General features: G+C 40.3%; 1 protein-coding gene across 2 annotated transcripts in view; it reads right to left on the bottom strand.

The window, feature by feature from the left end:
* Window positions 1-145: 145 nt before the first annotated feature.
* The window catches only part of LOC115375320 (laminin subunit alpha-3-like), a 63,706-nt gene continuing 49,109 nt past the window's right edge, over window positions 146-14,742 (bottom strand). The window contains exons 47-76 of one of the 2 annotated variants that reach the window (XM_030074737.1): window positions 14,565-14,676; window positions 14,250-14,423; window positions 13,965-14,161; window positions 13,661-13,777; window positions 13,217-13,371; window positions 12,657-12,798; window positions 12,244-12,343; window positions 12,047-12,163; window positions 11,743-11,913; window positions 11,410-11,561; window positions 11,059-11,259; window positions 10,799-10,947; window positions 10,204-10,366; window positions 9,950-10,077; window positions 9,432-9,576; window positions 9,218-9,316; window positions 8,914-9,077; window positions 8,677-8,794; window positions 8,416-8,556; window positions 8,130-8,260; window positions 7,846-7,980; window positions 7,589-7,709; window positions 4,487-4,620; window positions 4,122-4,302; window positions 3,828-3,983; window positions 3,544-3,709; window positions 2,483-2,634; window positions 1,815-1,908; window positions 1,557-1,676; window positions 146-1,426 (exon numbers count right to left, since the gene is read on the bottom strand). In XM_030074737.1, the coding sequence (XP_029930597.1) occupies window positions 1,281-1,426; window positions 1,557-1,676; window positions 1,815-1,908; window positions 2,483-2,634; window positions 3,544-3,709; window positions 3,828-3,983; window positions 4,122-4,302; window positions 4,487-4,620; window positions 7,589-7,709; window positions 7,846-7,980; window positions 8,130-8,260; window positions 8,416-8,556; window positions 8,677-8,794; window positions 8,914-9,077; window positions 9,218-9,316; window positions 9,432-9,576; window positions 9,950-10,077; window positions 10,204-10,366; window positions 10,799-10,947; window positions 11,059-11,259; window positions 11,410-11,561; window positions 11,743-11,913; window positions 12,047-12,163; window positions 12,244-12,343; window positions 12,657-12,798; window positions 13,217-13,371; window positions 13,661-13,777; window positions 13,965-14,161; window positions 14,250-14,423; window positions 14,565-14,676 (4,281 nt within the window). In that variant the 3' untranslated portion in view covers window positions 146-1,280. Of the gene's footprint in view, window positions 1,427-1,556; window positions 1,677-1,814; window positions 1,909-2,482; window positions 2,635-3,543; window positions 3,710-3,827; window positions 3,984-4,121; window positions 4,303-4,486; window positions 4,621-7,093; window positions 7,159-7,588; window positions 7,710-7,845; window positions 7,981-8,129; window positions 8,261-8,415; window positions 8,557-8,676; window positions 8,795-8,913; window positions 9,078-9,217; window positions 9,317-9,431; window positions 9,577-9,949; window positions 10,078-10,203; window positions 10,367-10,798; window positions 10,948-11,058; window positions 11,260-11,409; window positions 11,562-11,742; window positions 11,914-12,046; window positions 12,164-12,243; window positions 12,344-12,656; window positions 12,799-13,216; window positions 13,372-13,660; window positions 13,778-13,964; window positions 14,162-14,249; window positions 14,424-14,564; window positions 14,677-14,742 lie in introns of those variants that run through there. The other variant, XM_030074738.1, reaches the window with a different exon arrangement.

Raw genomic sequence — 14,742 nt, 5'->3', positions numbered from 1 at the left:
GTATTAAATCTGTTACATGATCCCAAGGTAACAGTAAACTTTGTCTTTAATTTAAGGTCAACAGCGGGATGCCACAGCAAAATAAATCACATTTAGTATGTCTGTTGTGTTTTATAAAAGACTGTTCACAGGATGAACTCATGGCAGTGACAAACATTTATAGGACAGATTATAAAAGGGTTAACAAATCAATAATATCTGTGGTCACTAGACAGGAATGCATGAAAAAAAAAAAAGAAAAAAAGTCCAACAGTCATGCATGCTTTTTTTTTCTTTCACAAATGTACAAAGCACTGAGGTATACACTTGCTGGGGAATCAAAGTAAATTAATTTTGTTTTTTTCTTATTTTAATACAAACTTATTCTAGTAATATGGGCTAAGTGGTCCCAAACATGACCAATCAGAACTTTGAGACTGCCTATAAATAAAAGCTGGCAAAAATATGTTTTCTTTTTAACTGACAGGCAATGCTCCAGAAAGTTAACTACAATGTGTTTACTGGTGTAACCAACATTCACAAATACACACAACATTTCTATGCATGCACAGGAATGCAAAATGGAATATGAGTTCAAAAGAATGTCAGTACAGTACATGTAAAACCACGTGTGAATAGTCCATGTCTACTCAAATAGTTGACATGCAGAAATATCATGCTCACAGGAGGACATGGAGACAAAACAACTTAGCAGACTGTGACCAAGTGACAGTGACTTGAGCAACTGCAGATTACTGTAGAACACAAACTTTTGGGTCCAAAGACCGAGGCGAGTAAAGACATCAACTGATAACGCTGATCACCATGAAAGCACCATCGCAAATGGCCTGTCATTCGTTTTCTTAAAGTGCTGGGTTGCTGATACTGCAGGTTGGTCATAATGCAGCCCTGGCCTATTACAACCATTTTCAGTAGCAATAGTAGCAGTAGTTGACAGTTGATTCAGAATAAATGGACAAAATATCTATAAAGCAGACTGTAAAACATCCGTTAGAATATGCATTCATAAACTGGTGATGTAATACATGATTTTATCACAAAATAAATATAGATAACTTTAAAAGAGCAACAAGATATGATTCTGTTTGCTGCTGCTCTCCATTATAAACACACACATACACGCACACACACTCTCACATACTCTCACATACTCTCATTCAAACACACTGGTAGTACATTCTTACACATATACACATTCTCTGTCTGGGTTAACAGATTGCACATGGTTGCCAGTGGACATGGTCCCAAGATTTGGTGATGATGCAGTGAGATGCTTCGGGTCAGCCCGCTGGACACTCTCTGAGGTTGACAGGACCGAACACCCTGGACAGCCGCTCGAGGGAGACCGGGCTGTTATTGATCCAAATGTTCTGGAGGCATCCCACAAACGACGATGTGACAGGGAGCATCTGGTGCATGGACCTCTCTGCAGCGGAGAGTGACATGTAGTGAATTTGTGATATCCATAGCTCCAACTCATTTGACTATCTATCTATGAATGTATCTATCTATCTATATTTCACTTTCAGTATTTGTCACTTCTCATCAACACTCACCAGGAATGCCACCCACATACAAGGGGTTTTTGCTCGAAGTGGAAGAGGAACTTGGTGGCCCAATTTTGTGATTCCCCGTTGTGTCTACATGCAGTTGCACAACATTTTTCCTCTTGATCACTAGAGGAAGACACACAGACACACAGACATGAATGAAAAGCGACATAAACAATTGATTATGCCCCATCAGTGCTCTTGGTGCTGAGGCATCAATCTCAGTTGGCACTGAATGACAAAAAGCGACTGTAAATATTTTACCTGAAATTTTATGGAACAGTCCGTCACACAAGGGAGTCTTGGGCAGGACTGACACCCTGAATTCTCCTCCTCCGTTGTTCGCCTGCACTACTACCTGCAAATGTGAGTGTGCCCAAACACAATGCATCTAGTCAGATATATAGAGACACACTAAAGCAAAAAATGGAGCATCATGTCACATTTGCACAATTGTTGACTATGTTTATTACTATTACTTTATCTTTATTACTTAACATTTTTTTTCCACCAGCCTACTTGCCTAGAGTCTATATTTCATAAAAAAAACGAATCTGAAAGTTTTACTTTGGTAGCTGGCAAGAAAAATACAATTGATGTCCCAGCATTAGACTGTCACAAGATATATTCTCTATTGGAAAAGTGACGGTCTGGCCGGTGTCGGGGGTGTTAGGCTGGACAAGACAGAGGACATCAGGTTAGTAGGTGGTCCTTCAATCTGGCCTGGGACACGTGTGTTTACACCTGTAATACGATGTGGACACAAGCGTCCCAGACCACCTCTGAATGCATCCTGAGATCCGATCACTCAGGACGCATTGCTGCTGTTTACACCTGTATTTAGAGGTGTCAGCTTGTACTCAAATTTCTCAGGACGGATGTTAATACCAGGTGGGAACAGCTTCACTGTTGGCACGCTCAGAAAGCCTTACCTCTCCTCTGAGCATGTAGATGTTGAGATAATGGCCTGTAGTGGATCCTTGTCGGGTCCTGTTGGAGTCACCAACGTGCAGCAGAACTCCAGTCGGACTCCTTGGACGAATGCTAAAGAGCAGCTCAAAGTCTGAGCTCACGATGGAGTCTTCTGAAATATGGAAAAATAATGTCATCATCAGTGTTTTCACCAGTATAATAGTTGTCAGCATCATGTTCCATTCCATCAACAACCATCAACACCATCAGTAAACAATGAATGAAATATATTTATAAAATGTACATATAATGAGACATACAAGATGAAAAAGGAAAGTAACATTTTTGCCCCATAGCACTAAATGACCAAAACATGTATGGGGCGGGTTTGACAGCATTACTGATCAATTTAACTTAGTTTGACTTAGTTTGCCAGGTGCTGAAATATCTGGCTTGAAAAACTCACTTGCCAGTCCATTCTTTCCAACCATTTGGATTCCTCTCCATTCTCCTTTCCCCCTTAAGCTAGAGACACACTGGGAGACTCTCTCCAGCTCGTGGTTGGAGAGTATCTCACACTTGACAGCAGTTTGCTGAATCTCGCTGTGCTTTCTGTCCTAGAGAGTGTCACATTTGACAACTACTGTGGGGTTCTAGGGATTGGCAATCTGCACGACTCAGCTGACAGCAGTTTCTGCTTCTTCTTCTTTCTTTTTTTTTATTTAAGTCTCTATCTCACCCCTTGGACTCAAGATAAACTCAAACATATTCAATTTTATCTTAAGAGTCTTAGGAGAGTCTTAAGTCGTAGGAGCAGCAAAAACTGCATTACTGGGCTGCCATACAACAGGATAGTCTCTTAAGATTCTCAGGAAAGACTATGCAAATGAAGGCATAGACAGAGGATCCTATGGTCAGTCCTCTAGTGTGTCCCCAGCTACACTGTCTTTTTCAGCTGTTCACCGATGAACGACAGTAACATGACTTGTGACTGGTAGTGTCACAGGACATTTCTTAATAGTACTTTAATTTCTCAAATTAACAGTACAGCCTGCCCTTTTTATCAGAGTAGTTGACTCACCAAGAATAACATGTGCTCCGTTCCCTGAGAAATAAGCCCCACTCTGAGTCTGACCCTGAAAACAAGGGCCGACGCCACGATTGGTGGTCGGCTCTGGCATTGGTGCGCCATTCATCTTGAAACTGCGGACACAGCCCAACACACTTTGCTTTGGAAGGATCTTCCACTGAAATCACAATAAATAAATATATAAATTAATTAATTAATAAAAAAAATATATGTATAACATACTGTATAACTGATCATGTTTGTTGTGTGTGCATTGGTTTCTGTGTATTGTTTACCTTTAATTCTTTGTGAAGGGATTCAGGTGCACTGCCCAGGTACAGAGGTGACATAAAGTCCATGGATGCCACCTCATCATTTGTCAGCTGACCATCCTGGGCCCTGATTCCATCTACAACCAACCGGAACTTTTTCTTCTCCAAACTGAATATGACCTGTAGTACAGTGACAATACAAGTAAATAAATAAAGGGAATGACCGAGTGTTTCACAAGATGTGGCTCCACTGGTTCCATAAAAATAGTGCTGATCTTTGGTTTTGTATCGAAACACAATACTAAGCAAGCCACTGACCGAGTGCCACTTCCCATCGTTGTACTTCTCCCGGTTGAAGATCTCTTTCTGTTTGCCTACAGAGAATCTGATCCTGCCCTTGGACATGTATAAAGCAAGGTGAGAGCGCCCTCCTCTGGTAGCAGCAAAAAACAGCAGTCCCTCTGGAGACCGGGTCCTGACATCTAGAGAGAAGTGGGGCCTGTAGGGCAGATAAAGAAAGGTATCACCTCGAGGGCTGGCTCCGGCACAAGTGTGGTGTTCATCTTGAAATTGTTGACATAGTAAAGTATTCTTTGCTTTTGAAGACATTTTACTTGAAGTAGTGTGTGCATGTGTGTGTGTTTATAGTATGAAATGGTGCAGCAATGAGATGGCGTACTCACTTTGGCTGCAGGGCCTGTGGTGGAAGGCTGTAGCTCAAGCTGCTTACAAGGCCACCCAAGTGATAGGCATGTGGGGTGAGGGCTGGCATTGCACACATTGATAGACTGTCATTTACTGCCTCCATAACACCATCCTAAATATAAACAAGAGAGAGAGAGAGAGAGAAATTTGGTTCTACATGATTGCTTGCTTACATTTCTCTGTCAAGTCTCCAGATGGATTCCACTCAAGAATGAGAGGGCACAAGAAGGCATAAATGTAAGCGTGGCAACAAACAATATTTAATAGCAATAAAATAAATAAATAAATAAATAAAAATGGAATTCGTGATCTAAAGACATGAAAGTGAGAAAGAACCAGATTCCAGGCCTTCAGATTCCAGAAAATGTGTGTGCCAGCACTTATTGGAGCCTTCCTCTTTGTGGCATCTTCTGTAATACCGTACACAAAGAGATGCCGCCCACATGGGGTCGACAGACAGCATGTGGTAGTTTTTGAGAAAACTGTTAAGACCAGCAGTTTGACAACAGCAAAATGGTCTAGATCAGAGGTTTTCAAAGTGCAAGGCGGGCCTCTCCAGGGGGGCTCCAAACTGTTTCAAGGGAGGCTCAGAAATTGAAGGTGAGAAACATGTTCATGAAGGATTTATAGTAAACAGATTAGTTAGCAAAATGAGACCATAGAGTAGCCTAAATGTCAGTCATGTGGTTAAAGAGGATCAGAGATGTTTTAGGGAATTATACAGTTTTTCTGCATTCACAGACTCAGATAAACTAATGCATGCCTTTGGAGTGGGACCTCTTTCTGTATTTGGTGTAGTCATGTTAAACAGCAACATTAGGCCGGCTTAGCTCAATTGTAAGTTTCCTATTAGATCAAATAGCTGCTACAAATCCCATAGACATCCAGGAATTGAGATAAACTAAAGGGTAAGGGCTTTTTCCCAAGCTTTGCCTGAAGGGAAGCCCTCAGTTTCACACTCTGAAAGCTCCAGGGTCTACATGGGGGAAAAAAACAAACAAACAAAAAAAAACATAGGAAATACAACAGAATAAACCCAGGTCTAGGTGCCTTCATTTATAGATAACATTGGTAATCACTAGGTCAAAGGACAGGAGAGGAGGTTGAGTTTTGGATGATCATTTACTGTTTTTCTTTTAGGTGGTGATATTTTAATTACAGCCGCAAAGAATTGCCTTAAATGCTTCATTTTAATTTCATAAAGGGTTTTTGCCACTATATTACGCTTCTGCAACCCTTACTTTTACTCTGAGGTGTGTTTGGTTTCAAAACAGTTTGTCACTTAAACTAGGTGAACTGTCCAGTATACCCTAATATGATGAAGAGAATAACAATATTAGCAGTCTTAATGATATAAAAAGCATGACTGATTTCCAATTTTTGCATGAGGGTGAAGATAACAGATACATGTGAGACTGTCTAAGGGTTGCAGAGATTGAGGTTGCAGCTTTGTGAAACTGCAAACACACACATAAGGGCTTTATTGAAATGGCTCTTGGGAGACTTAATATTTTATAACCTGCCATACCTAGATGGTGGAGTTTTATCAAAAAACAACAAACAATAACCGTATTACAGACCATGTAATTACTGATTTGTTTCTTAGTCCATCTCCCTAATACATGAAAAGCCACCAATCATTAATGAATGTCAGGACATAACTGCCTCTTTTCATGTATTTTGGCTTCCTGTGGTTGGTTTACCCCTTTAGTTACTTTTGAATTGAGGTTTGACCTGTAGTGTCAACTTATTACTGCAGTTCACCTTTGTGAATTTATGTGTTATTCATGAATTCATGTATTATTCAGGCAGTCTAGTGTGGGCAGGGAGCACTGGGAGGGTAAGCTGATTGTGGTCATAATGATGCTCCTTCATTCAGTGGCACTCTTTCCAAATGACGTGTTTACAGGGATATGAAGGAGTATGTTTGTGTGTGTGTGTGTGTGTGTGTGTGTGTGTGTGTGGTCATGCTTATGAGAACACAGGAGAATGACAGCTGAAAGTTGTCAGCTCAGCTGGTCCAACACTGTTTTAGTGTTTTTATCCAAATATGTCAGGAAATGCTAGCATCATCCAGACTTCCCATGGGGTTGATGTAGTCCTTAGATCATAATTCATTTTAAATTAAAATGTAGATCCTTATGTGCATTCAGTGGTAACATTTTTTATTAGTGACAGTTACTGAGCTCAGGCAGGATGATTGGTAATTTTATCAGGCAGTGAATATACCATTTCTCATCATAACCATGCATGTTTGTGTTTAAGTGTAGCCATTGTGTTTCCTTGATGCTTACAATGAATTAGAAGACGTGTGTTTATCAATGACTGAATGATGGTTAGAAAGTGGGTCATTACTGAGTTACATGAAATAAAGAGAACAGACATGATCAGATTTGAGGCTTGTTATTCACATCACACTGTTTTTGTTGGTGATAAATGGAATTTTTCAATAGAATAGACAAATTTGATGAAGTACAATAGAATACATTTAATAGTTGTTAGGATAATGTGAATGCTCATGTGACAGCCTTTTTTTCATACATTAGTGACATTAATGAGCTTGTGCAGAAACAACAGAACATTTCTCATGTCAGAATCAGATTCTTGTCAATATCAGCAGGTCTTATGGCATCCATCTCGTTCTTCATCTCTGGAATTAAGGCAGCAAAACACAATGTAAGCAATGTCAACAACAATACAGAAATGTGATCTGGGACTTCTCATTCACATTCAGCAGCGGTAAAAGATTGGTACACATTTATGAAAGGTACAAATGACAAAATAAACCTGTTTATGCCCTCCTGTGTATGAGTAAAATCAGTCAAGTTAGCATGTTTATACAGTAAAAAGGCTAGCTCTGGCAGTCATCACCTTTTTTCAAACAAAGTACAGTTTCTTGAAATAAGGTGGATTGCTCCACTAGTATCACAATAATGTCAAATGATTCGTAAAAATTACAAACTTGTTTAGCCCAAATGGCAGTCATTTAACTTAATCTAAGATAATCAAGGTTATGAAGCTTGAGGCTAAATTAAATGGTTGTTTTCTGCAGTGTGTGTGCATGTAAGACAAATCCTCACCCTCTCAGAGTTGCGGTCGAGCATCAGCAGGGGCGGTTTGTCACCAGGACACATGTCCAGCAGCACGTTTCCAGTGGCACTGAAGCGACTCAAGTCCTCGGCTCTGCAAGAATCGCTGTGCCTGGAAGAAGAACAAGCACACGGCACGGCTCAGATGACACAGAAATCCTAACATAAACCTTATAAAACACTGCAAAACCTTAATTGCATATGACATAAATTGTGAGCCATTGTAACACACAGTGAGGTGAGATTACCCTCTTATGTAGAGGTTGGAGAGGCAGCCTTTGAAATTGTCTTTTCCCAGGAACACAGAGGTGTTTGTGTCTGATATGGACATGCTGGAAGTCTGCTGCTGGCCTTCATCCTCATCATCAATCAGTAACTCAATACTGTTCAGGAAAAAAAAAACAATTGTAATCTTTATTGTATATTATCTGTACAACCAACTGTTAATTTGTACAGCTAGATGAGAAGATTGTCAAAATCCTTAAATCTTTCATATGTGCAGTATATGAGAAGGAAATAAGTGTCACTATACCTGCCACCTGTTTTGTCCACAGTCAAATAATGCCATTGGCCATCCTGGTAGTTTTTGTTAGATTTCCACATCTTGTCGTTGAACTTTAGAACCACATGGCCATTTATTAAAGCAAGTTCAATCCCATTAGCCTGGAAAAGAGAGAAAATAGAAAGAAAAAAAAGATTGATTGTGAGAGAAATGTCTGACCTTTCTGAAGAACACACTCACAAAATCAGATTTCAGAACTTACTCTGCAGTTTAACAAAATAAATAGACAAATAAACAGAGTGAGTGAAATACTGACCGCCTCTTTGTTCTGCAGAAGGAGACCGTTGTTCTCTGTGCTCTTGAAGCCGAGAGAGATCATAAAATCGCCGGCCACGCTAAAGCCACTGAAGTTTTTCGCCAAGGAGCTTCCCAAGGTAAACTCTGCTTTACGAGAGGCCTGGGCAAGACAAGGACAAGGTGCATCAGTGAATGAGTTAGCACGTGAACTGATGGTTTGGACAGTGGTCTAATATGACGGGACAAAGTGGGAACTGGTTTGTCGAGGCTAATGTCTTACCAAGAAATCTGGCGTACAACCACGGCTGACACCAACTTTCTCTTCAAAGGATTGGAATTTGCTATTCAGCTTCACATTCCTCAAGCATCCTTTGAGGGGCTGTGTGGTGATGTTGTTTCTATGAAAATGAACAGAAAATCAAGTTATTCGGCCAGAAGCAGGAACAAGTCCACAGCCTGAGGGCATGCAGGAGTAAAATCAACATAATAATTCTGATTTAAGTTGAAAATGACATACTTTTCCCTCAGGTCTTGTGGTGCTCCACCAATGTAGTACTCTTTAAAATCTCCTTTGGTATACTCAACATCGGCATGGACCAGGTCTTTATTTGACTTTCGCACTCTGATCTGCTTTGCACCAACTGACTCCAGGACAATGAGAATTTCTGTCCCGTCACCCTCCTGAATTGAGGAAAGAGAAAGATCAGGATGCTGTTAAGTTAATAATTCCACTTTCATGGTGGGATATTATCTAGTTGAGTTAAGGTAACTGCTAAAAGTGAGCTTGACTGATTGCAGAGAATTAAAATAGAGTTTCTTACCAGTGGGAACACTTTTTCATTACTTCTAACTGGTGCGCTGAGCAAGTTACTGTCCAGAACAAAAAAGCCCCTCTCAATTGCCACAGTGTAGTATTTATCCTATGTAGAGACAGGAAATATAGTATTGATGAAATTCATGTTAATACATTTACCTCTATTGAAAACACAACACAGATAAAACATTTATAAAATAATCACATAAACAATGATTTACCTCATTTCCTATGTATAAGAGTAGTCCATTCTCAGAACGAGACTTGACTAATTGATTTATGAGCATGGTTGCTGGAGGTCTTTCAACAAGCACCTTTGCATATCCCGTACCTTCAAAGTAGTTAAAATCTATTGGTTGTATATACCTGGGTAAAAAAAAAAAAAAAAAAACATGAGCGTTAGAGTCAGAAAATTGAAACAGAATCACAACTAAAATTTGCTTGCTCACTGGGCTTGAAGTGTAACTAAACCTCAAACTCAAACTCAAATCTCTGTGAAGCCTGACCTCTAATGGTACAATGTAGGGTGTGTGGCCTGTGGCAGCAGGTGATGTCACCACCCTTAGAGTACAACAGTTGGCCACATCACTTAACTGTACATTTAAAGATGCACTCTTGGAAAACCATCAAGTGCACATGTGGTTTAAGTTCTCTCTGACAAAGAGAACTGACACGGGTCTGTTTGTCTTTGTTCTCTTGATGCATTTTCCCACTTAAGAAATGCTTTAATAGGGCCTACCTCTTGCAAGGTGTCTCCAAATTGATGTTCACAGCCTTTTGGAAATTGTAGAGGCTGATGAATCTGTCGTTGAATGAGGAGAACTCGATGCAGCCCTTGTACTTAGGATGGTTGAGAGGTGCTGGTGGCTGAGAAGAAATGAAATGGTATTAAAAATTAAGCAACACACATATTAGTGCAAACATATCAGAATGGGATTCCTGGAATTCTGCAATCAGAAAAACAGCTGGCTGATGATATATTTTGGAGCTCACAGTGAAGCTGTCAGGATAGCCTCCAACGTAGAAGACAACATCATCGGGGCTGAGGTTCAGCAGGTTCTTGGTCTGCTCTGGTGCCAAGTTCTTCTTTAATGGTGCATCAGGTGTGTTTGACGTGAAGAGTTTGGTCAAGACCACCTCTGCATCTTCGTAGATTCTAAGTCATGACATAAAATATAAGTTATAAAATACCCAAGTTTTGCAAAAAATATGCAATCTTATTCATCTTAAAATGAGTGAAAAAACGATCAGCAGAGACAGTTGAGTGGTATATGTTGAAACAAAGCAGAATAAAAAAAAAATCAGCCCATTAGTATCAAGAAAATGATACTTGAGTAAAAAAAATGTGGTATTATCTCATCACTTGTTTTCAGAAAAAACAACATTTTAGACCTGACTATGAGACTAAATGGCTTAAAGAGTTTTTTGTGGGCCTTTTTTCCATTTTCCTGACAAATGGCCTCAGGCATTTTCACCCAAACATTAATCCTGAATTTCTGGCTAATTACGGTAGATTTATAATATTATATATATTATATTATGATGTAATAATTACAGAACATTTGTAAACTGAAGTCAAAAAGTTTACCTGTTTAGGTCCACTTTGTCAAAGAAGGCTGACTCAGATGACGATCCGGTGATTTCGAATGATTCAATATCATTCTCAACTCCGTTGAGCTTGTACACACAGTGTAGCACATTATTCTCCAGATACATCCCTATGTAGTCTTTAGAAGACTGAAAGAGACAGATTTGTTAGCACTGTGCTCAAATACAGCCCTCTGTAAATTTTCATCCAAAACAGTCTCATGACCATTAGTTTTGAACACTGTGTTTGCGTACACTCACATCTTTATTGCCCAGGTAGAGCACAAACATATCCTCCTTGGCTGCACTCTGTCTGCGTCTGCGAGCTCCGTCCCCTCTCGAATCAGTCTTAGGTCTCTGAAGAGACAGAGACAGGGCTGTGTAGGCCTTCAGATCTTCCAAATCCTTTGGTGGACGCAGCTCCACGTGGCCGTTCCCTGTGAATTTCATTGGGACCACAATCTGGACGGAAGAAATAAGTAAAGAAAGTGATGTCAGAGGTGAGGAGAGATGTCATACACTTGGACAAGATTTGGGCTGATCTGAGTTTCAAGTATACAGAATAGATGTTAGATCAGTAAATAAGGATGTAGCCGTAGTGTGGCACCTTACCCTGTTAGCTGCATCCCGGGCTTGTTCAATGAGCTCTTTGATCTTCTTGATGTTCTCAGATATGTTGGTGACAGGGGAGAGCTCTGAGGTGAGGCTCTCCACCTCTGAGATCTTATCATTTAGAGATGGGATGGTGTTCAACAGGTCCTTTACTGCAAAGAGGGAATGAGAAGTGGATTTATAAGTAGAAAAAAAAAATCTCAACCTTGCAAAAATACAGTGAATTCTACAATTGGTGTGCTCACAATACTAAACATATAGCTATCTCCAATTGTATTTATTTCTATAAACCACTTGCTAATGTGACAGAGATCATTGTCCCAAAACCCTCACCTGATTTGTCCACATCATCCATAACATTGGTGAGACTGGAGTCCATTGGAGTGACATTGATATTGCTGAGTTGGTTACGGATCTCATTGAGTCGGTCCAAGGTGTTGCTGGCTGTGTCGTTGGCTGACGACGCCTTCTTCTTGGCCTCATCAATTATAGCACTTATATCATCTGATTGGCAAAGATGGGGAGGGAAGGAATACAAAAATAAAGAAATATGACCAACATACATTAATGTCTCTTCCAGATAAGGCAATCTCTTGAACAGCAAAACTAATCCTATAATGGCTTTGACTTGCCATACCTCTCTTGATGTTATTTAATTCAGCCTGAGCATCCAGGAGGTCCTTCTCCAAAGCTTTCTTCTTTTTCTCAGCATTCTTCAAACGCTTCTTCTGGGCAGCAAGGTCATCGGCGGCATCTGTGAAAGAAATACAAGAATTAGTGACTGAGCTTTAGGGTTGTTTTTAAGAGGGAAAATGAAAGAATAATGCTAAATACCTTGAAGATCTTTTTTTGCATTCTTTGCCTCATCCAAAAGTTGGTCCCCATGATTTTTCAGTTCTTTTGCTTTTTTTGATAGGTCTTCCTTTTTAAGATTCTGAAAAAAACCCAACAACAACATTGTTCTTACAGTGGACTTATAAATTAGTATGATTACTTTTGTGTCACACCAAAATATCAAAATTGCACATTGGATTACATGACATCAATCAATCAATCAATCAATCAATCAATCAATCAATCAATCAATCAATCATACTTTATTTGTCCCACAAGGGGAAATTTGGTAACATGTGCTTTTCCAAATATTTTGCAAAAGCAAATGCATTTCGTTTTCAGTTTAAATTAACCTACATAAATAGCAAAGTGTGCTCAGTTATATAAAAGTCAAGTCTGGAGAACAGGCTTACATTCAAGGCCTTGTCTGCTGCATCTTTTGCCTCGTTGGCGGCTTCCTCAGCGGCATTGATCGCATCTGTAATATTCTTGTAGGTCTCAATGGCATCCATGGCATTACGGACATCAGAGTGTCCACTGGAGGACCTCACAGCACTGTCACACAGGACAACAAGGGAAGAAAACAAACACCAGACAGAGAGAGGACATTAGTAAACACAAGCATCTGGAACCTCAGATATGCCACTAAACAGAGGAAAGCAAGACATGAGAACCAAGGCAACCCTGCAAGCTCCAATCAAACACCCAGCCAGATGGAGGATGGAATCATCCAAAATAAACACCTCAAACAGTCGAATAAGAAAATGCCTTGCAAACTAACAGTCCATCCTGGGATAGGGCTAAGTCCTGTGTATCAGTGTCATCAATGAAGCAGTGAAAGTGCTACGCAACCAGCAAGCAAACCACAAAAAGCATAAAGAAGATACTGTATTTCCCTGTAATTCCTTTAATCCATCCATCCAGCTTTAAGACTCAATGAGATGATATGTCCATATATACACAGTGGACTTACTCCTCAAGCTCCTTAGCCAGCCTCTTGAGCTCATCAGCATGGTCCTCTGCCTGCCTCACAATGTCCTCCTTGTCTGCTGCCTGGGAGAGTTCATTAACCTTCTTGGTCAAGTCCGTCTTGGCACCATCCAGTTGTGCTGCCAGCTGCTCGTACTCCTACAGAGGAGAGAGGGCAGGTGAACAGCTGAAAGTTATACCACACTCAGGAAATGCCATCCACCTCAGCTCATAGCACAACAAACACAAACTTTGATTATTATCTGAGTGGATGTCATGTTAGGACCTGACGGCTCACTGGTGTGGAATAAGAACTGAAGCAGTTTTACACAATAACACAGGTACCTAAAATTGCTTTAGCCTATTTTGAGAAACAGAGATATTAAACTGTATAACTGTGATAAAGGTGCATCCTTGACTGAGGAAAAGAATGTGTAAGAGATTGTACCTTTTTACTGTCGGACAGCTGTTTCAGCAGATCTTCTGTTTTCTTCAGCTCATCCTCTGCCATCGCCATTTGGTCCTGAACTATCTTACGCTCCTTTTTCAAACTGTCAATACGTTTCTGTAGGGAAGATATGATTGGTAATGATTAGTACATACCACAGTGACTGTAAACCTCTACACAGCCCATCATAATACATCTATGCAATGTATTCTTTTCTTTTTATTAACAAGAAACAGCTAACCAGTGATTAACAAGCCCACATGATCTTCATAAATGATAAACTGCTTGACTCGTGTGTACTGACCTGCAGATCATCCATTGCCTGTGCATTGAGTCCATTCTGGGTGTTTGCTTTTTTCACCGTGTCCACAGCCTCCTTCAGAGCCTCATCCAGGTCCTTCAGTTTGGCCTCGTAGTCCTTCAGCAGACCCCGAATCTTCTCTGCTGCTGCCTCGTTCTGGTCGCACTGCTTGCTTACGTTTGCCTTGATGTGCTCTAGCACTGGAGAGAGAGCGACAGAGCAGAGATGATTTTGTTTTCTGGAGGGTAAAGGTTTGGAAGGAATTCACTGAATGACAAAGGCTCTTACGTTTCTTGGCCTCGTCTCTTTCCTTCTCTGCAGCTGTCTTCTGGGGGTTGAAGTTTTTGTTCTCCATCTCCTTCACCATACGCTGAGCCTCATCCATCATCTTAGCCAGGTCCTCACTGGGCAGCCTGTCACCGCTGGCACTGGTGCCTGCTTCGTTCAACTGGTCCAACAAGGCTACAAACACAAAAACAAATACTTAGGTTATGGTCAATAAATTGCTCTTGCTATGTAAACATAAATTATATATAGATAATTGAGAGAGCAATATAAAGCAGAAGTCAGTTGCATTATGACTGAATTAAAGTTTCCATTTACCTTTGATTTTCTTGAGTATGTTCCTAACCTCTGTGTCCAAATCCTTGGCTCTTTTGTGGGTTTTTTCCACATCCGCCACTGCCTTGTCAGCATCAGCAGCCTTCTCATCTGCCTGAATGAAAAAAACAAAACATCCCAATAGTACATATTCACACAGCTTTTCAGACTGTTATGTTAT

Source organism: Myripristis murdjan, chromosome 17 (assembly GCF_902150065.1).
Source record: "Myripristis murdjan chromosome 17, fMyrMur1.1, whole genome shotgun sequence".
NCBI lineage: Eukaryota > Metazoa > Chordata > Actinopteri > Holocentriformes > Holocentridae > Myripristis > Myripristis murdjan.
The sequence above is the reverse complement of the archived record's forward strand: the minus strand, read 5'-3'. Positions and strand labels throughout refer to the sequence as shown.